This window comes from Amblyomma americanum, chromosome 6 (genome assembly GCF_052857255.1).
Source record: "Amblyomma americanum isolate KBUSLIRL-KWMA chromosome 6, ASM5285725v1, whole genome shotgun sequence".
Lineage (NCBI taxonomy): Eukaryota > Metazoa > Arthropoda > Arachnida > Ixodida > Ixodidae > Amblyomma > Amblyomma americanum.
The window spans coordinates 70488455-70509819 of NC_135502.1; the positions used below are offsets into that span (position 1 = coordinate 70488455).

Consider the following 21365-nt stretch of genomic DNA (forward strand, 5'->3'; position numbering starts at 1 on the left):
TGTGCGTTGTGCTGAACTTTGGCGCCGGCGTTAACATCGTCGCGAAATGCACCAGCGAACACACCTTGACAAAATGGCTACCGCTTGGGCTCAACAGACGCTTCCAGCAGACGACACGAGGCCCTTCAGCCAATCAGATAGCAGCTTTCAGTCACGTGCACCGACTAGCGAATAGCATCGCGCGTTGTGACTGCTTTTTGGCGGCATTTTCTCCCTCATCCAATAAGCATAAAGGAGCAGGAACTGCGCGAAATTTAAAACGAAAAGCAGCTCTTCCAAACGAGACCAAGATGGCCGCGATCGCTGCAGTGACACGATAATAGCATGTCTCGGAAAAAAGCCCTGTTATTGCGCGAAAATTTGCCAAGAGAGAGCTCGGATCGAAGTTTTATACTCCTTTTACAGCCCAAATATTGGCTCTAGAGATTAGAAAATTCACAGGGTGGTAGAGAAACAGCTGCAGATTTCGAAAATTACATTTTTGAAAAATCGATTTTTTTCGCGATTTTTTCACCTCTTAGAGCAGTCTCCCCCCTTAAGGGCACAGGGTAAGCCCTATACTTCCCATGCATTTTAGGCCATGTTGAGATACATGTTTCTCACTAACTAATAACAGTAGCCTAATAATACATATATCATTGTTTGCCAAATTTTGTGCTCTTTTTACTGAACTAGAATATTTGAAATGTGTTGAAAATTCGATTCTTAATAAAAATTTTTCCCGTAGTATACAAATCTGGCCTTTCTTTGCGCATTTCAAAATTCATAACAGAATAACTGCTCAGTGAAATTGCTTAAGGGCACAGGGTAAGCCCAATACTTCCCATGCATTTTAGGCCATGTTGAGGTACATGTTTCTCACTAATAACAGTAGCCTAATAATATATATATTATTGTTTGCCAAATTTTGTGCTCTTTTTACTGAACTAGAATATTTGAAATGTGTTGAAAATTCGATTTTTAATAAAAATTTTTCCGGTAGTACACAAATCTGGCCTTTCTTTGCGCATTTCAAAATTCATAACAGAATAACTGCTCAGTGAAATTGCTTAATTCTAGTTCAGTAGTTGGCAACACTTATGTAGATGATTGCAAAAAAAAATCAGCCGTCTGTCTTGAAAGGCATTGGAAATAATGGTACCTTTGTAAGAAAAAACACTTGTGAGATAATAGAGCGTAAAGGGAATAAAGATGTGAAAAACCATTTTTTATTCGCAGAAACGCCTCCATAGTAATTGGTTTAATAGCCCCCTGCTTCGTAGTCACTGTCGCCGTCATTTTTTCGCTTTTCGGCTTGTCGTTTTGACTGTCGGGCCTCTTTTGTAAGCTGTCGTGTTGCTCGGTCCGCAAAGTACATGCGCTTATGGTCAGCTTCCTTCAGCCACTTGATGGTGTTGCTCCCTGGGTTCAATCCACACGCCTTCAAAACGTTGGCCCGTGCGATGCTACCATCATTAAATGAAAGAACAGCATCCAGTGTTGCCATCCGTAGGATCCGAAGCCTAACAAACACATTCTTTGGCACGCGTTCCCAAACAACATGGTTGAACGACTCATTTGCATTTTGAGTTCGCCCATGCAGGCACTTCTCCAGGAGCTCAGCCTTCGATAGCTCCCTATAAATGGGTTTCATAGCCTCCAAGACAGATGCAGGCAAACTCTCCTTGTGGAAAAATGGCTTGCCCTCTGACTGACTTCTGTGTTGAAGGCACACCACGTATCAGGTCCCTTTGGGCAAAGTCCATGGCATGGGTCATCGTCTGTGGCCGATAAGTGGAAGAAGGTTGCCCAAACGGCCTTTCGCATTTCGTCCAGGTTTCCTACATTTCTTCTGATGGCCAAACCATAGTACGTCTGGAGCTTGTCTATTACTGCATCAGTCAGTCGGCCTCGGCCCGAGAGGCTCTTTCCATCAGAGAGTTTTCCTGCTTTGTTTCCTTTTTTTAGCCTTCGTAACCTTGTGCCCATCCTTTTTTGCACGTGCCCTATGCACTCAACCTTGGATATTTCAACGGAATCACCATATGGCATTTGTGCCTTCACAGCCATAAAATCCTTGCTGTCACCATCCCCAAGGTATTTGACGTATCGAACGCCGTGAAACTCCTCACTCCTGCCAAAAATGTTCAGTGCTCCTGCGACTTCCATTCCACCGCTGGTGCCTTGGTAGTTGCTTTGGCACACCTCTCTATGAAGGGGGTCACTGTTTGTGCCCTTGATGCTGCACTTTGGACAACGTTTAGACAAAACCTCCACATCCAGCACTTTCCCAGAGTCTACACTGGTCGCAGAGACTATGCCGTTATTGGAAGTATGGCCTCGCTTCTGCCAGCTTCCATCAAGAGCAAGTGCGATGTCTTTATCCCCCTCATTCAGCTGCACAGCTTCGTCAGCTGCCCTTTTCATCGACTCCTGAGCAGCAGCTTCGATGTGACCTAGAAGCTCTTGATTGTATTTCGCAAGCTTTGTCGGCGGCTTAGGAAGGTTTAGCATAGCACAGAGTATATTTCCTGCAGCCATTCCCTTACCAATGGACCTCAAGGCATACACTAACCTGAGGTTGGCTTCATAGAGGCCAGAAGTAGTTTTCTTCGACGTCTCAAATCGTTGTGCGGCACTACGCACTTCACAGTTCAAACTGTAAACGCTTGCAACACCTACCCGTTTTGTCACAATTTCGATGAGCTCAACACTTCCACCGCACTCTCTGCACACACAAATCTGTGTAATTGCGGCACAAATGCCGTCCATGTCCATTAAGGCATATTGGCTGCTGCTCTGTAGCACATCCTCTTCCTGGAAGCACAGAGAAAATCTTGAAAGCTTCGATGTCGAGGAGCTGGCGCGTTCGGCGTTCGGGATCTCATTCGGTCGTGGACATCCTTTTGCTTTTTCACGATGAGCGTAGCGGTTGCCGTGAAATTCACGCCTGACGAAGGCCTTCTTTGCCCTGGGCATCTCAGCTTATCAGCAGCAACCAACACCGGCACAATTTACAATACTGATCGAAAGGGATAGCACTTGGACGCAGCTGCATGAAGGTTGCAGAAATGTGGAAAAAACGTGCAAAGCGTCTCAGGATTGTCTTGGCTAAAAAAGAGGAGCTGTACAATAGTTGCCAGACAATTTTTTATATGTAGCTGATTTTAGACAAGTTTTGAAGTCACGTGGTGGACTTTTTGGTTGAAAAAATTGACGTTAATCCTGAAAGGGGGCGTGGCCGCTCACTACTTGGCTTCGGAAAAAGCGTTTTTCAGCCGTAAATATGGCTTTCTGAGGAAAGTGCGATCATGGAACATGTGTAGAAAGAATTGAACTTCTAAAATTCCAAAAGAAAAAAAAACGATTTTTTTCTAATTTTACCTTACCCTGTGCCCTTAAGGGGAGATGCTACTCGGAAAAACTTTTTCTTTAATTTCTGTCACATCTCAATGAAACTTGCACCATTTAAAGAGATTGAGCTGCTCTTTTCAAGTTTGTGCACACTTGGGTGATTGCAGGAAGCACAGCAGAACACTAAAATTTAGTTTACCTGTTTTCTCGTTGTTACTGTTGTTACATTCCAAGGTCTTATTATTCTTAGGAAATAAGTTGTAAATACTAAGCAATGCTATAATGAAATAATGTCCTTTTTTCCTTTATTGCAGTTACTTAAAAAAACATGTTTACTAGTTTACCACTCATTCAATATTGATTAAATTTGCACAGAGCGTTAGTTAGCAAGACTGTCTCAGAAGAGGGCACAAAGCTAGAAGGCACCAGCCCCCTACGTTGGCCCCTCACAGTCTCTGCGAGCAGACTCCTCCAGACGGGCCTTCTTTTTTACGTTGCGGCGATGGGCCTTAGCCTCTGCAGTTGCCTTTGTGGACATGCTTGATATGCGCCTCTTGTCCACCTCCTTGCTTAGAGAAAGCAGTGCTTTTGATGGTAGAATGCCAAGCTCCTGTAGCACCTCCTCGAAGCCTGTGTGCCCTTTATTGAACCAAAGGACGGCACTTGCCGTCGCTGTCTCAACCACAGTTCGTGTTGCGAATTTCGTCTTGGGGCACAGCAGCCAGATTTTGCTATTGAGTGACTCTGCTGCATTTTGTGTTTGTCCTTTCACACAGCTTCTCATCAGTCAATCTTATAGATTGGCAGCACAGCCTTGCCTTGGGAAACACTCAGGATGGGAGTGTGGACTGGTGCTGGCTGACCCAGAGCTAGTGCCCGCTTGTGCTTGCACCAAGACATATCTCTATCTGGGCAAAATTTGTGGCTGCTGGCACCATCCCTATCTCTTACATTTCCTCTGTTGCTGGTGATAGCAACTTGGAAATAACCTTGCAGTTTGGCAGTTGTTTTATCTTTGAGCTTCTCTCCTCTTAGGAACTTTGCCTTCCGGAGTGCAGTGCCAAGTCTCTTTGCGACGTGGTTTGTGCAGTCTTCTTTTTGCACAGGAACACTCCCGTAGATGTCCAGCTCTGCCACATAGGCTTTGCTGTCCCCGTCAGACAGGAACGTTGTATACTTGAGAGGTGTGGCATACAGGTCTGTCCTCTTCCAGATTCTTAGGACAGCCTCAGTCTCCATCGCGTGTGCCGAGCAGGTTGCGTTTTTCTCACGCACAGGTGTGTGAAAGGCCTGCCAGATTTGTTCTTCTTTATCCTCTAGTGCCTTGTGCCTGCTACAGCTAAGGAAGTAGTTGGAAAGAACTTCAAAGTCTAGACACAGCCCTGTCAGAAGCCCTGTCACAATCTTTGTGGTAGTGGCCTCTTTTCTGCCACGTTCCGTCGAACATGACTGCGACGTTCGTGGATCCTGCCTCGGCTGCAGTCAGCTGTCTGGCTTGTTCCAGGTTTTCGGCGGCAGCTTTCTGGCCGCAGCATGCAATTTTTTGCCAATAGCAGCAAAAGCCCTGTGGTGCACCGGTTTCGCAAAACCCATAATCGCACAAAACCGCAAAAGCTGTTCATGTCCGACGCCGATCACGCGTGCAGCGACCACGGACTTCACGTTCATGGCGAAGGCATCCCGTGCACTGCCGCGGGCGGACGCCTCGTCACTGCCTTTGCATGATCGAAATCAGAGAAATCGCATCGTCCGCAGGCAGAGCACGCCGCGCAGCTGACGAGGTCGTGCAACATGCCGATCTCACAGGTAAATGTGCTTCCGCGCTCGTTTTCACCCTTGTTATGGTCGTCGAATGTCTTAACTTTCGCTCAGATGCACTCACGAAATCATCGATGCTCCGCAAGAAGAGTGAATGATCCAAATCGGGTGCATCGCCGTTGCCGCGGTTAGGCCTAAGAGCAGACGAACCTCCCGCCACCGGAGCTCTACGCTTGCGCTTGGGGCGTGAACGACAATCTCGTTTTTCGATCACATCCATGGTGTATGAAGGAAAAAAAACCCTGGCAGAAGCGTTGGTTCACGTCTCGGTGGCGGCAGAAAGAAGAGCTTCTGCGTCCGACTGCCGTGCGTTGAAATCTTCGCAGCCAATGGTAGGGCTCCGATCATGCCACGTGATTTAAAGGGCCAGTCGCGACGCTCGACTCGGGCGAAATGATCTTCTTTTTTTCGTATTTTTGGTGGAATAGGGTTGGGCCTAATTCACCGCGAAAATTCAAGAGCGGGCGACGCCGTGGCGCGAAATGCCGCGTTCCCAAAATTCAGTCAAATGCGCACTTTCACGAGGCACCGCGAGTGGTTTAATTGCATTTTTTATTAACTTCCAATTGATTATCGGCGTTGATTTTTTATACATAAAAGAAGAGGCTTGGAGGAATACAAAACACAAGAAAACACGAAATGGCTTTTTCCAAAAAAATCGCGATATTTTCAGTCGCATCTCCCCTTAAGTGTCTTATGCTTGCGTGTTGGGTTCGCGTGGCGCGTAAGTAATGCAACCGCTAACACAAACTGGACGGACGGGCAAAATTCGCGGGCACCGGAGAGCAGACACGTAATACTGAAAGTGTAACCGTACCATGCCGCGCTTCGAAAGCACATTAGCTCACCTGTGTTCGGCACCGACTAGCGAGCCAGCAGTTCGCGCTTGCCTCACCCGCTGCTGCCAGAAACACTTCCAGCCTTTCTGCGAGCACGTTGCCGGCCCCAGCCCGTTTCTGGCTCGAGCTGTGCCCACAGGCGCTGGCGTGTTTGTGCCGGCATCGCGTTGCTGGCCCCGTGGCCCAGACCAGCATGCTGTTACAAGCAATACCGTCACTGCATGTTCAGAAGCCTGTTAACGGCCTTTTAAGAAGCTGCTTGCCTAGAAGCGAGTGGCGACTGCTTAACAAACAGCAAAGAGAGTGAGGGAACCTGGCCGGACACTTCCCTTGCCCCAGCAGAGGATTCTCGGCCATGGCGCCGTTCCTTTCCTCGGTCGACGTTTGTGCGATAACCTTCAAATCACGCTAGAATTTAGACCAATTCCAGGCCTTGGTACAAACAAATACAGCCTTTGAACACATAAAAAAATCAGCACGGTACACGAACGGCGGGGTGACACTGTACCCGGATGAAGACCGCATATAGAAATGGCATCTGCAAGGATGGAATAGCCCTTTGGCATGAGTGGCTGCTACGCAAGCAGCCAGGTTTCATCTAGCGTTTCAAGCCCTCATCGCTGCCGCTTGGTCTTATCCTCGTCTTACTGTTTTTTCTGTGACGTCCTTTGTAACTCCTTCTTCGACTCTGTATATTTGTTCGGCAGAGCTCAGCTGTAGCACCTGTTTTCTTTGCTTTGAAGTGTTGTTTTGGTCCGGAATAAACCAGTCTTTTTGTATTGACTGTGGGCGTGTTACTCGTTGGGTGAGACCACGGCTGGTGGACCCCGGTCCCTCTGGAAGGCAAGGCCTTCAATGCCTTCTGAGATCTGGCAGAGCAGCAATAGCAAGCTCAGCCTACAGATCTCCTGGGGGCTGACTGCCAGATCTTGTCGGAATTGGGCTGAGAAGCCAGTTTTAAGTTTTATAGCGACTACTGGCGGTTGTACTTTCCCGACTGTTACACTGTTATTTGTCTCCAAAAATGCCAATAAATCGCCCTGGTGCGTGATCCATAGACATAGACAAGTTATTTGCCTGGTTTTACTTTATTCTTTGTGTGGCTGCGCATCGTACCTGCAGCCGAAATCATTTCACTTTTTGTCTGTACTCCCCTCATCTGTAAGCTTCACTTCGTCATTTTCCACAAGGTCTTTCAGTCTTATGAGACGTTTTGCCAGACCGGCAGCAAAAACTGAACCTGTTCCGATTCGGCATGGAGCTGCGCATAAGCAACCTAGGTCGCCAGTGTCTCATATCATTATCCGCCCCTCCGCACACATCCGCGGTATGGGCGCAAACGTCTGCGAATGGCCTCGAAAGTCTCCTGAGGTCATTATGTATGGAGTATTTTGTTAGCGGCGCCAATAACTGGCCTCAAAGCCTTGTCCAGGTGGTTTGTCAAGTCCTTACGGGTTGTTGGCCAGCGGGGTCAGATCGTCGGCGTAGGCCAGGATGTTGTGCTGTCGCTCGTCTCCTAGAACTTCTCGTAGCACTGTATCGATGACGAGGTTGAAGAGTAGTCCGCTGAGGGGGCAGCCCTGGCGAATTCCGGCGGAGATGTCTATGGACTGCGTCACTCCGTCCTTTGCCACGAACTTTTTGGCAGCGCGAGAGGGTCTCGTGCTCTCCCAACCAACGCTGCAGCCTGGATGCTAGGCAACCAGCGCACAGCTTTGCGATCGTCGAGCCGAGGGCCTTGGTGCGCCAGTTGCTGATGTCTTGCTCTGGTCCCTTCTTGTGTATCAGTATCGTCAGAGACTCCTTCCATTCTTGGGGCACTCTCTTGAACTTGATGCAGGTGTTGAATACAGCGGTCAAGAACTTGGCTTCCGGGTCCGTGGCTTTCCAGTGTTGGTAGGTGATTCGGTCGTTCCCGGGGGCGCTGTTGGGTGAAAAGACCTGAACGCATGAAATGAGAACTGCTGGGATCGGCGGCGACGCACTCCATCACTTTCCCCTGGTTTGGTTTCTGTTGGAGAGAGTGATTTCGTGCGGCCGTGGCGATCGAGCGCAGCTTCTTCACAACCTTCGTTCGGTGCTTCGGCGCCAGAGTCACGTCGGCACAGGTGATGTGGGGCCCATCTTCCCGCATTTCCCACGTGACCTCGAGACGCCGGGACGCCTTTCGCGCCTCCGCCCATACGGACTTCAGCTGCGTGGCCCGCGCCCTGAAGTCTCCCTCCGTCTCCCTGCTGAGGTAGGCTGCGACGTCCGCCTCGGTCACTTCTCGGCCGTCTCTTGGTGTGACCTCGGTGACTGCTCGCTTCGCCAGGTCTCGAACCTCTGCGTCTGGAGAAGAGAGGAGTTTAAAAGCGCTGTCGATGCGGCAGATGTCGCTGAGCTCCGCTGCCAGGGGAATTCCCGCCGTGCCCGCTGCTGCGCTGCCGTAGATGTAGTCGTTGCTGGCGTTTGCTGGAAGGTAGAGAGTGCGTTTGATTAGCGGTCGTAGCGCTTCGTCGAGGCGCTCCCACTCTGCCTTCCCCAACAACCCGCACCGCATGGAGAAGTTGAGCGCTGGGTATACGAATGTTTTGACAGCGTCCAACCTCTGCCACGGGGCGAGCATCGAGGTCAGCAGGCGGTGGCCTACGCTGATGGCGTCGTCGACGGTTGCAGTGTCCGGGAACACACTGAATCCGACGGGGCGTCCTAGAAAACATTGGGATTCAAAGTCGTTGATCGTCGGTATGGCCGTCCCGTTGATTTCGAAGACTGTTGGCCTGGTTCCGACAGGCGTCCGGCCGCTGAGGTGCAGGGTCTTGCATTTTCCGGGGTTGAGTTTAAGTCCCAACCTGGAAGAGAGGGCTGTTACTTTGTCGATTCGGGCTTGAACTTTTTCCGGGCTGTTGGCCAGCGGGGTCAGGTCGTCGGCGTAGGCCAGGATGTTGTGCTGTCGCTCGTCTCCTTGAACTTCTCGTAGCACTGGATCGATGACCAGGTTGAAGAGTAGTCCGCTGAGGGGGCAGCCTTGGCGAATTCCGGCAGAGATGTCGATAGACTGCGTTGCTCCGTCCTTTGCCACGATGCGGGTGGTGTTGCCGCGGTACAGGTCGGCTACGATGGCGCAGAAGTCGTCCCCGGCGCCGGCTCCTCGCAGGGCGTCGACGATGGCGTTGTGGGCGACGGAGCCGAAGGCGTTGGCGAAGTCCAGGAACGCCACGCAGAGCTCCCCACGGCCGGCCCGCGCCGCGTCAAGGCGCTCCTGCAGCACGAAATTGTGCTCGAACACGCCGTCGTGCGGCAGGAACCCCTTTTGGCAGCGCGAGAGGGTCTCGTGCTCTCCGAACCAACGCTGCAGCCTGGACGCTGGGCAGCCGGCGTACAGCTTCGCGATCGTCGAGCCGAGGGCGATGGGGCGCCAGTTGCCGATGTCTTGCTCCTTTCCCTTCTTGTGAATCAGTATCGTCCGAGACTCCTTCCATTCTTGGGGCACTCTCTTGAACTTGATGCAGGTGTTAAATACACCGGTCAAGAACTTGGCTTCCGGGTCGGTGGCTTTCCAGTGTTGGTAGGTGATGCGGTCGTTCCCGGGGGCGCTGTTCTCGCACTTGCGGAGCTTCCTGAGGACTTCTTCTTCTGTGAATGCGTCGAGGGGGAATTCCGCCGGTTTCGATGTAGCTGGTCTTGTCTAGCAGGATGGTCGTGTCTACTTCCTTGGGTCCCCACGTGGCCGTGAAATGATCTTGAATGTCTTGCAGCGGGACCGGGCAGAGCGAAGATTCGCCTTGCACTATCAGGCGTACCGCTCGGCGGCGATTCCTGCGGTAGAGTCTCTGAATCTGCTGAGCGTTTTCGGGGTTGACCGGTTGGCGCGGCTTACCTCCGGCCGGAGCCGTCGGCAGCTTTACCTCCTTCGCAACCTCCGCAATGGCCTCGTGCAAAACTAAAAGGAAGTCATCCCAACCCTCCTCAGAAACAGGCTCCCGCAGCAATCGCCGGAGACGCCTGGCGTGCTCGGCGAGAACTCTGTTGTCCTCGGTCAGGTTTGCCAGGGGGTCGATGTTCGCTTCGTCCCCGGCGCCGTCGTTGTCGTCAGTCCGCCTTGCCGCAGGGTCGGTGGTTTCCTCGTCTTCGTGGCCGCCGTCGTCTTCTTCTTCTTGTTGCTGTGTTGGGCCCTCCTCTTGGTCGAGAGAGTTCGGGTCGGCGACTCTTCCCGGGCGGATGCTTCACTTTGTGTGAAGATGATGACATCAGGCTCCAGTGGTGACGGGCCGATGTCCGTTGCTGGTGCAGGGCTCGGTGGCTCGTCGTCGGCTTCGAAGTTACCTGGGGAAAGAGAACGTGTTAGTGACGGCGACGAGTGCTGGCTGCTCGGTCGAGGTGAGTCTGTGGGCTTTCTTACTGAACATAGCAAGCTTTACCGGGGTGCCAGTTCTCTCGTGGTAGAGAATAAATGCGTTCAGCAGTGTCATGTTGAGCAGGTGAAAAAAAACATTTTCTTCTACTTCAGAGTTTTCCTGATACTTTCCATTTTCTGATAGTCCCATTTTCTTCGTGTATTCAAGTACACATTTTTTCTCCAGTTGCTCGGTCCACCTTATTCGGAATCTTGCATCTCCAGTCCATATATTGTCAACATAGTGACTTCGCGCTTGTCGCACCATTTAAAGGCAAGCAGAATGTTTGTGTGGAAGCTTTGTATTTCGCCCTTCTTCAACTTCTTTTTGAAAGAGGCTAGGCCCTTCCTATTGATACACACAGTTCCGCATGTATTTGTTCTGTTTTGCTCTGCAGAAATTCAAAGAGCACTGGGCTTGTGTACCAATTGTTCACAAAAAGACTGTCCTTTTCCAAGAAAGTCCGCCATGCGGTCAGCAACAACAGCCCCCACATAACCAAGCTCCTTTCTTTTGGCCAGGCTAACTGTAGCTTCTGTATAAACTAGAAACTTCAGTACACACCCGGTTTTCACGTCGCACATCATAAACATCTTCAATCCGAACCGGTGTCTTTTGGATGGTATGTACTGCCGGAATGAAAGGCGGCCTGTCCAAGGCATCAGAGATTCATCTATGCATAAATCTTAGTATGGAAGCTGGGAAAATTTTTGCTGAATGGCCTCCATGACTGACCGGTCTGATGGCCCTTAGGCGTTAGGTTTGCTCCGTTATTGAACTGAAGTGCAGGATGCGCAGCAGAAGAGCAAAGTGGTTCGTAGAAAAAGTCTCCCGAAAAAAAAAAAAGGGTCACCAGCATCGGGAAGCACCAGGCCCATAAGCAGCACCGTTACCAAAAAGCAGTGAAGCTCCAGGAGGTCCACCCGCTTATCTGTTAAATGGGTAGCCGCACAGTGCCTGTACCCCTAGACGCGCCAGTGGCTCGAGCTCTGGAGTGCTATGATGTGGTGACCAGCTAACCGGACACTTGGGCGAAAGTCGTGCTCACAGACCCTCCCATTAGCCCTGAAACATATTAGAAGGCGCCCAGGGGGACCTCCTACGAAGGGCAGACCGCAAGGGCCCACCTCCACATCTCCTCGTCCCGAACCTTTCACAAGAACCAGTTTGTGCTGCCAAGTAGCGAAACACACCAGCATCAAAGCGTAGAGTTTTTTGAGAAATGTTTCGGGACATTTCCTAGTTCTCATCCGCATATCTGATTATTGTTCGTTCCTTTCTATCGGAAGTCTCGTCCATAAGTTTTATTCCTGTAGTGTGAGTGTGCTGTTGTGTGTGTTCGAAGTCTTCCAACGTGTGACTGCTGAGGTCCACCGAAGTGCGAGCCCCTCAACTTTGCAGCCACGTGTCTGGAATAGACTTCGCGTGAAGCAGCGATGGTGTCGCTCACCGCCAGCTTCTTGAAGAGGCGCATGTAGCGTTTGCTACAGAGCCTCTTCATCACTTTATCGTTGTTTTGGTCCCATCAGCCGAGCGCTCCAACAACATTTGCCTCGATGCTGACCCGCTGGAATTTTCGCAGCAGGTATTGGCACACGGGTACGTACTTGGCGACCTTACTCTCCCGTGCCACATAGAAAGCCGTTCTGCGATTGTCAAAGGGGCAAGTGACATCTATGACAATCGCCGACTCCCCTCGCGCCAGAACAAAGTCTGGTTTGAGGTTAGTCGTTCTCGCAGAACGATTCTCATGGGTGATTGTGAATCGCTTCCCTGCGGCAGCTTTCAGCCGGTTCACGATTTTATTGTGCCGGGCGGTGTAGGCAGCACTCTGACGCATGCAGTGGCAGAGCACGTGGGGGAGGGTTTCCTTGCTGTACCCGCACGCTCTGCACCGTTGAGTGGCAGGAGGTTCAACCTTGCCCTATGAAGAAAGCGCCAGTCACAGAAACGGGTGAAAAGACCAGAACGCATGAAATGAGAACTGCTGGGATCGGCGGCGACGCACTCCATCACTTTCCCCTGGTTGGGTTTCTGTTGGAGAGAGTGATTTCGTGCGGCCGTGGCGATCGAGCGCAGCTTCTTCACAACCTTCGTTCGGTGCTTCGGCGCCAGAGTCACGTCTGCGCAGGTGATGTGGGGCCCATCTTCCCGCATTTCCCACGTGACCTCGAGACGCCGGGACGCCTTTCGCGCCTTCGTCCATACGGACTTGAGCTGCGTGGCCCGCGCCCTGAAGTCTCCCTCCGTCTCCCCGCTGAGGTAGGCTGCGATGTCCGCCTCGGTCACTTCTCGGCCCAGTCTCTTGGTGGTGACCTCGGTGACAGCTCGCTTCGCCAGGTCTCGAACCTCTGCGTCTGGAGAAGAAAGGAGTTTAAAAGTGCTGTCGATGCGGCAGATGTCGCTGAGCTCCGCTGCCAGGGGAATTCCCGTCGTGCCCGCTGCTGCGCTGCCGTAGATGTTGTCGTTGCTGGCGTTTGCTGGAAGGTAGAGAGTGCGTTTGATTAGCGGTCGCAGGGCTTCGTCGAGGCGCTCCCACTCTGCCTTCCCCAACAACCCGCACCGCATGGAGAAGTTGAGCGCTGGGTATACGAATGTTTTGACAGCGTCCAACCTCTGCCACGGGGCGAGCATCGAGGTCAGCAGGCGGTGGCCTACGCTGATGGCGTCGTCGACGGTTGCAGTGTCCGGGAACACGCTGAATCCGACGGGGCGTCCTAGAAGAGATTGAGATTCAAAGTCGTTGATCGTCGGTATGGCTGTCCCGTTGATTTCGAAGACTGATGGCCTGGTTCCGACAGGCGTCCGGCCGCTGAGGTGCAGGGTCTTGCATTTTCCGGGGTTGAGTTTAAGTCCCAACCTGGAAGAGAGGGCTGTTAATTTGTCGATTCGGGCTTGAAGTACTTCCGGGCTGTTGGCCAGCGGGGTCAGGTCGTCGGCGTAGGCCAGGATGTTGTGCTGTCGCTCGTCTCCTTGAACTTCTCGCAGCACTGGATCGATGACCAGGTTGAAGAGTAGTCCGCTGAGGGGGCAGCCTTGGCGAATACCGGCAGAAATGTCGATGGACTGCGTTGCTCCGTCCTTTGCCACGATGCGGGTGGTGTTGTCGCGGTACAAGTCGGCTACGATGGCGCAGAAGTCGTCTCCGGCGTCGGCTCCTCGTGGGGCGTCGACGATGGCGTTGTGGGCGACGGAGCCGAAGGCGTTGGCGAAGTCCAGGAACGCCACGCAGAGCTCCCCACGGCCGGCCCGCACCGCGTCAAGGCGCTCCTGCAGCACGAAATTGTGCTCGAACACGCCGTCGAGCGGCAGGAACCCCTTTTTGCAGCGCGAGAGGGTATCGTGCTCTCCGAACCAACGCTGCAGCCTGGATGCTAGGCAGCCGGCGTACAGATTTGCGATCGTCGAGCCGAGGGCGATGGGGCCCCAGTTGCCGATGTCTTGCTCCTCTCCCTTCTTGTGAATCAGTATCGTCCGAGACTCCTTCTATTCTTGGGGCACTCTCTTGAACTTGATGCAGGTGTTGAATACAGCGGTCAAGAACTTGGCTTCCGGGTCGGTGGCTTTCCAGTGTTGGTAGGTGATTCGGTCGTTCCCGGGGGCGCTGTTCTCGCACTTGCGGAGCTTCCGGGGGACTTCTTCTTCTGTAAATTCGTCGAGGGAGAATTCTGCCGGCTCGATGTAGCTGGTTTTGTCGAGCAGGATGGTCGTGTCAACTTCCTTGGGTCTCCAGGTGGGTGTAAAATGATCTTGTATGTCTTGCAGTTGGACCATTTTTTATTCGCAGAAACGCCTCCATAGTAACTGGTTTAATAGCCCCCTGCTTCGTAGTCACTGTCGCCGTCATTTTTTCGCTTTTCGGCTTGTCGTTTTGAATGTCGGGCCTCTTTTGTAAGCTGTCATGTTGCTCGGTCCGCAAAGTACATGCGCTTATGGTCAGATTCCCTCAGCCACTTGATGGTGTTGCTCCCTGGGTTCAATCCACACGCCTTCAAAACGTTGCCCGTGCGATGCTACCATCAATAAATGAAAGAACAGTATCCAGTGTTGCCATCCGTAGGGTCCGAAGCCTAACAAACACATTCTTTGGCGCGCGTTCCCAAACAACATGGTTGAACGACTCATTTGCATTTTGAGTTCGCCCATGCAGGCACTTCTCTAGGAGCTCATCCTTCGATAGCTCCCTATAAATGGGTTTGATAGCCTCCAAGACAGATGCAGGCAAACTCTCCTTGTGGAAAAATGGCTTGCCCTCTGACTGACTTCTGTTGAAGGCACACCACGTATCAGGTCCCTTTGGGCAAAGTCCATGGCATGGGTCATCGTCTGTGGCCGATAAGTGAAAGAAGGTTGCCCAAACGGCCTTTCGCATTTCATCCAGGTTTCCTACATTTCTTCTGATGGCCAAACCATAGTACGTCTTGAGCTTGTCTATTACTGCATCAGTCAGTCGGCTTCGGCCCGAGAGGCTCTTTCCATCAGAGAGTTTTCCTGCTTTGTTTCCTTTTTTTTAGCCTTCGTAACCTTGTGCCCATCCTTTTTTGCACGTGCCCTATGCACTCAGCCTTGGATATTTCAACGGAATCACCATATGGCGTTTGTGCCTTCACAGCCATAAAAGCCTTGCTGTCACCATCCCCAAGGTATTTGACGTATCGAACGCCGTGAAGCTCCTCACTCCTGCCGAAAATTTTCAGTGCTCCTGCGACTTCCATTCCACCGCTGGTGCCTTGGTAGTTGCTTTGGCACACCTCTCTATGAAGGGGGTCACTGTTTGTGCCCTTGATGCTGCACTTTGGACAACGTTTAGACAAAACCTCCACATCCAGCACTTTCCCAGAGTCTACACTGGTCGCAGAGACTATGCCGTTATTGGAAGTATGGCCTCGCTTCTGCCAGCTTCCATCAAGAGCAACTGCGATGTCTTTATCCCCCTCATTCAGCTGCACAGCTTCGTCAGCTGCCCTTTTCATCGACTCCTGAGCAGCAGCTTCGATGTGACCTAGAAGCTCTTGATTGTATTTCGCAAACTTTGTCGGCGGCTTAGGAAGGTTTAGCATAGCACAGAGTATATTTCCTGCAGCCATTCCCTTACCAATGGACCTCAAGGCATACACTAACCTGAGGTTGGCTTCATAGAGGCCAGAAGTAGTTTTCTTCGACGTCTCAAATCGTTGTGCGGCACTACACACTTCACAGTTCAAACTGTAAACGCTTGCAACACCTACCCGTTTTGTCACAATTTCGATGAGCTCAACACTTCCACCGCACTCTCTGCACACACAAATCTGTGTAATTGCGGCACAAATGCCGTCCATGTCCATTAAGGCATATTGGCTGCTGCTCTGTAGCACATCCTGGAAGCACAGAGAAAATCTTGAAAGCTTCGATGTCGAGGAGCTGGCGCGTTCGGGATCTCATTCGGTCGTGGACATCCTTTTGCCTTTTCACGATGAGCGTAGCGGTTGCCGTGAAATTCACGCCTGACGAAGGCCTTCTTTTCCCTGGGCATCTCAACTTATCAGCAGCGACCAACACCGGCACAATTTACAATACTGATCGAAAGCACTCGGACACGCAGCTGCATGAAGGTTGCAGAAACGTGGAAAAAACGTGCAAAGAGGAGCTGTACAATAGTTGCCAGACAATTTTTTTATACGTAGCTGATTTTAGACAAGTTTTGAAATCAGGTGGTGGACTTTTTGGTTGAAAAAATTGACGTTAATCCTGAAAGGGGGCGTGGCCGCTCACTACTTGGTTTCGGAAAAAGCGTTTTTCAGCCGTAAATATGGCTTTCTGAGGAAAGTGCGATCATGGAACATGTGTAGAAAGAATTGAACTTCTAAAATTCCAAAAGAAAAAAAAAACGATTTTTTTCTAATTTTACCTTACCCTGTGCCCTTAAGTGTCTTATGCTTGCGTGTTGGGTTCGTGTGGCGCGTAAGTAATGCAACCGCTAACACAAACTGGACGGACGGGCAAAATTCGCGGGCACCGGAGAGCAGACACGTAATACTGAAAGTGTAACCGTACCATGCCGCGCTTCGAAAGCACATTAGCTCACCTGTGTGTTCCGCACTGACTAGCGAGCCAGCAGTTCGCGCTTGCCTCAACCGCTGCTGCCAGAAACGCTTCCAGCCTTCCTGCGAGCACGTTGCCGGCCCCAGCCTGTTTCTGCCTCGAGCTGTGCCCACAGGCGCTGGCGTGTTTGTGCCGGCATCGCGTTGCTGGCCCCGTGGCCCAGACCAGCATGCTGTTCCAAGCAATACCGTCACTGCATGTTCAGAAGCCTGTTAACGGCCTTTTAAGAAGCTGCTTGCCTAGAAGCGAGTGGCGACTGCTTAACAAACAGCAAAGAAAGTGAGGGAACCTGGCCGGACACTTCCCTTGCCACAGCAGAGGATTCTCGGCCATGGCGCCGTTCCTTTCCTCGGTCGACGTTTGTGCGATAAGCTTCAAATCACGCTAGAATTTAGACCAATTCCAGGCCTTGGTACAAACAAATACAGCCTTTGAACACGTAAAAAAAATCTGCACGGTACACGAACGGCGGGGTGACACTGTACCGAGATGAAGACCGCAGATAGAAATGGCATCTGCAAGGATGGAATAGCCCTTTGGCATGAGTGGCTGCTACGCAAGCAGCCAGGTTTCATCTAGCGTTTCAAGCCCTCATCGCTGCCGCTTGGTCTTATCCTCGTCTTACTGTTTTTTCTGTGACGTCCTTTGTAACTCCTTCTTCGACTCTGTAGTTTTGTTCGGCAGAGCTCAGCTGTTGGACCTGTTTTCTTTGCTTTGAAGTGTTGTTTTGGTCCGGAATAAACCAGTCTTTTTGTATGGACTGTGGGCGTGTCACTCGTTAGGTGAGACCACGGCTGGTGGACCCCGGTCCATCTGGAAGACAAGGCCTTCAGTTCGCTGTCCGGCGTCAGTGGCACTCTCAAGCTGGCTTCAATAATTTCCTCAATTTGGTCCAACCACTTCGATTGTAATCCTTGCTTTTTGGCTGTTCGGCAAATCTTCAATGCCTTCTGAGATCTGGCAGAGCAGCAATAGCAAGCTCAGCCTACAGATCTCCTGGGGGCTGACTGCCAGATCTTGTCGGAATTGGGCTGAGAAGCCAGTTTTAAGTTTTATAGCGACTACTGGCAGTTGCACTTTCCCGACTGTTACACTGTTATTTGTCTCCAAAAATGCCAATAAATCACCCTGGTGCGTGATCCATAGACATAGACAAGTTATTTGCCTGGTTTTACTTAATTCTGTGTGTGGCTGCGCATCGTACCTGCAGCCGAATTCATTTCACTTTTTGTCTGTACTCCCCTCATCTGTAAGCTTCACTTCGTCATTTTCCACAAGGTCTTTCAGTCTTATGAGACGTTTTGCCAGACCGGCAGCAAAAACTGAACCTGTTCCGATTCGGCATGGAGCTGCGCATAAGCAACCTAGGTCGCCAGTGTCTCGTGTAATTATCCGCCCCACCGCACACATCCGCGGTATGGGCGCAAAAGTGCGAATGGCCTCGAAAGTCTCCTGAGGTCATTATGTATGGAGTATTTTGTTAGCGGCGCCAATAACTGGCCTCAAAGCCTTGTCCAGGTTTGTCAAGTCCTTACGGGTTGTTGGCCAGCGGGGTCAGATCGTCGGCGTAGGCCAGGATGTTGTGCTGTCGCTCGTCTCCTAGAACTTCTCGTAGCACTTTATCGATGACGAGGTTGAAGAGTAGTCCGCTGAGGGGGCAGCCCTGGCGAATTCCGGCGGAGATGTCTATGGACTGCGTCACTCCGTCCTTTGCCACGAACTTTTTGGCAGCGCGAGAGGGTCTCGTGCTCTCCCAACCAACGCTGCAGCCTGGATGCTAGGCAACCAGCGACAAGCTTTGCGATCGTCGAGCCGAGGGCGATGGTGCGCCAGTTGCTGATGTCTTGCTCTGGTCCCTTCTTGTGTATCAGTACCGTCAGAGACTCCTTCCATTCTTGGGGCACTCTCTTGAACTTGATGCAGGTGTTGAATACAGCGGTCAAGAACTTGGCTTCCGGGTCGGTGGCTTTCCAGTGTTGGTAGGTGATTCGGTCGTTCCCGGGGGCGCTGTTCTCGCACTTGCGGAGCTTCCGGAGGACTTCTTCTTCTGTGAATTCGTCGAGGGGGAATTCCGCCGGTTCGATGTAGCTGGTCTTGTGTAGCAGGATGGTCGTGTCTACTTCCTTGGGTCCCCACGTGGCCGTAAAATGATCTTGAATGTCTTGCAGCGGGACCGTTGAGTGGCAGCAGGTTCAACCTTGCCCTGTGAAAGAAGCGCCAGTCACAGAAACGGGTGAAAAGACCTGAACGCATGAAATGAGAACTGCTGGGATCGGCGGCGACGCACTCCATCACTTTCCCCTGGTTGGGTTTCTGTTGGAGAGAGTGATTTCGTGCGGCCGTGTCGATCGAGCGCAGCTTCTTCACAACCTTCTTTCGGTGCTTCGGCGCCAGAGTCACGTCGGCACAGGTGATGTGGGGCCCATCTTCCTGCATTTCCCATGTGACCTCGAGACGCCGGGACGCCTTTCGCGCCTCCGCCTATACGGACTTCAGCTGCGTGGCCCGCGCCCTGAAGTCTCCTTCCGTCTCCCCGCTGATGTAGGCTGCGACGTCCGCCTCGGTCACTTCTCGGCCCAGTCTATTGGTGGTGACCTCGGTGACTGCTCGCTTCGCCAGGTCTCGAACCTCTGCGTCTGGAGAAGAGAGGAGTTTAAAAGCGCTGTCGATGCGGCAGATGTCGCTGAGTTCCGCTGCCAGGGGAATTCCCGCCGTGCCTGCTGCTGCGCTGCCGTAGATGTAGTCGTTGCTGGCGTTTGCTAGAAAGGTAGAGACTGCGTTTGATTAGCGGTCGTAGCGCTTCGTCGAGGCGCTCCCACTCTGCCTTCCCCAACAACCCGCACCGCATGGAGAAGTTGAGCGCTGGGTATACGAATGTTTTGATGGCGTCCAACCTCTGCCACGGGGCGAGCATCGAGGTCAGCAGGCGGTGGCCTACGCTGATGGCGTCGTCGACGGTTGCAGTGTCCGGGAACACGCTGAATCCGACGGGGCGTCCTAGAAGAGATTGAGATTCAAAGTCGTTGACCGTCGGTATGGCTGTCCCGTTGATTTCGAAGACTGTTGGCCTGGTTCCGACAGGCGTCCGGCCGCTGAGGTGCAGGGTCTTGCATTTTCCGGGTTTGTGTTTAAGTCCCAACCTGGAAGAGAGGGCTGTTACTTTGTCGATTCGGGCTTGAAGTTCTTCCGGGCTGTTGCCCAGCGGGGTCAGGTCGTCGGCGTAGGCCAGGATGTTGTGCTGTCGCTCGTCTCCTTGAACTTCTCGCAGCACTGGATCGATGACCAGGTTGAAGAGTAGTCCGCTGAGGGGGCAGCCTTGGCGAATACCGGCAGAGATGTCGATGGACTGCGTTGCTCCGTCCTTTGCCACGATGCGGGTGGTGTTGTCGCGGTACAAGTCGGCTACGATGGCGCAGAAGTCGTCCCCGGCGCCGGCTCCTCGCGGGGCGTCGACGATGGCGTTGTGGGCGACGGAGCCGAAGGCGTTGGCGAAGTCCAGGAACGCCACGCAGAGCTCCCCACGGCCGGCCCGCACCGCGTCAAGGCGCTCCTGCAGCACGAAATTGTGCTCGAACACGCCGTCGTGCGGCAGGAACCCCTTTTGGCAGCGCGAGAGGGTCTCGTGCTCTCCGAACCAACGCTGCAGCCTGGATGCTAGGCAGCCGGCGTACAGATTTGCGATCGTCGAGCCGAGGGCGATGGGACCCCAGTTGCCGATGTCTTGCTCCTCTCCCTTCTTGTGCATCAGTATCGTCCGAGACTCCTTCCATTCTTGGGGCACTCTCTTGAACTTGATGCAGGTGTTGAATACAGCGGTCAAGAACTTGGCTTCCGGGTCGGTGGCTTTCCAGTGTTGGTAGGTGATTCGGTCGTTCCCGGGGCCGCTGTTCTCGCACTTGCGGAGCTTCCGGGGGACTTCTTCTTCTGTAAATTCGTCGAGGGAGAATTCCGCCGGCTCGATGTAGCTGGTCTTGTCGAGCAAGATGGTCGTGTCGACTTCCTTGGGTCTCCAGGTGGGTGTAAAATGATCTTGTATGTCTTGCAGTGGGACCATTTTTTATTCGCAGAAACGCCTCCATAGTAATTGGTTTAATAGCCCCCTGCTTCGTAGTCACTGTCGCCGTCATTTTTTCGCTTTTCGGCTTGTCGTTTTGACTGTCGGGCCTCTTTTGTAAGCTGTCATGTTGCTCGGTCCGCAAAGTACATGCGCTTATGGTCAGCTTCCCTCAGCCACTTGATGGTGTTGCTCCCTGGGTTCAATCCACACGCCTTCAAAACGTTGGCCCGTGCGATGCTACCATCATTAAATGAAAGAACAGCATCCAGTGTTGCCATCCGTAGGGTCCAAAGCCTAACAAACACATTCTTTGGCGCGCGTTCCCAAACAACATGGTTGAACGACTCATTTGCATTTTGAGTTCGCCCATGCAGGCACTTCTCTAGGAGCTCAGCCTTCGATAGCTCCCTATAAATGGGTTTGATAGCCTCCTAGACAGATGCAGGCAAACTCTCCTTGTGGAAAATTGGCTTGCCCTCTGACTGACTTCTGTTGAAGGCACAACACGTATCAGGTCCCTTTGGGCAAAGTCCATGGCATGGGTCATCGTCTGTGGCCGATAAGTGGAAGAAGGTTGCCCAAACGGCCTTTCGCATTTCATCCAGGTTTCCTACATTTCTTCTGATGGCCAAACCATAGTACGTCTGGAGCTTGTCTATTACTGCATCAGTCAGTCGGCCTCGGCCCGAGAGGCTCTTTCCATCAGAGAGTTTTCCTGCTTTGTTTCCTTTTTTTTAGCCTTCGTAACCTTGTGCCCATCCTTTTTTGCACGTGCCCTATGCACTCAGCCTTGGATATTTCAACGGATTCACCATATGGCATTTGTGCCTTCACAGCCATATAAAAGCCTTGCTGTCA

At 52.1% G+C, this 21365-nt stretch overlaps 2 protein-coding genes and 2 pseudogenes across 2 annotated transcripts in view; 1 reads left to right on the plus strand and 3 right to left on the minus strand.

Annotated features, from left to right (window-relative positions):
• Positions 1-21365, plus strand: part of LOC144093671 (uncharacterized) — a 101822-nt gene that overhangs the window by 12908 nt on the left and 67549 nt on the right. The window lies entirely within an intron of this gene.
• Positions 3440-4689, minus strand: LOC144093666 (uncharacterized; annotated as a pseudogene).
• On the minus strand, positions 10562-13054 carry LOC144093665 (uncharacterized protein T26G10.4-like). Its single transcript, XM_077627257.1, has one exon. The coding sequence runs from the start codon at positions 13001-13003 to the stop codon at positions 12164-12166; it is 840 nt and encodes a 279-aa protein (XP_077483383.1). The 5' UTR covers positions 13004-13054; the 3' UTR covers positions 10562-12163.
• LOC144093662 (uncharacterized) lies at positions 15870-20429 on the minus strand (annotated as a pseudogene).

What these genes read in the sequence shown, in the direction of transcription:
- LOC144093665 (XM_077627257.1), bottom strand. Translation starts at nt 13,003, where the DNA reads ATGCTCGCCCCGTGGCAGAGGTTGGACGCTGTCAAAACATTCGTATAC.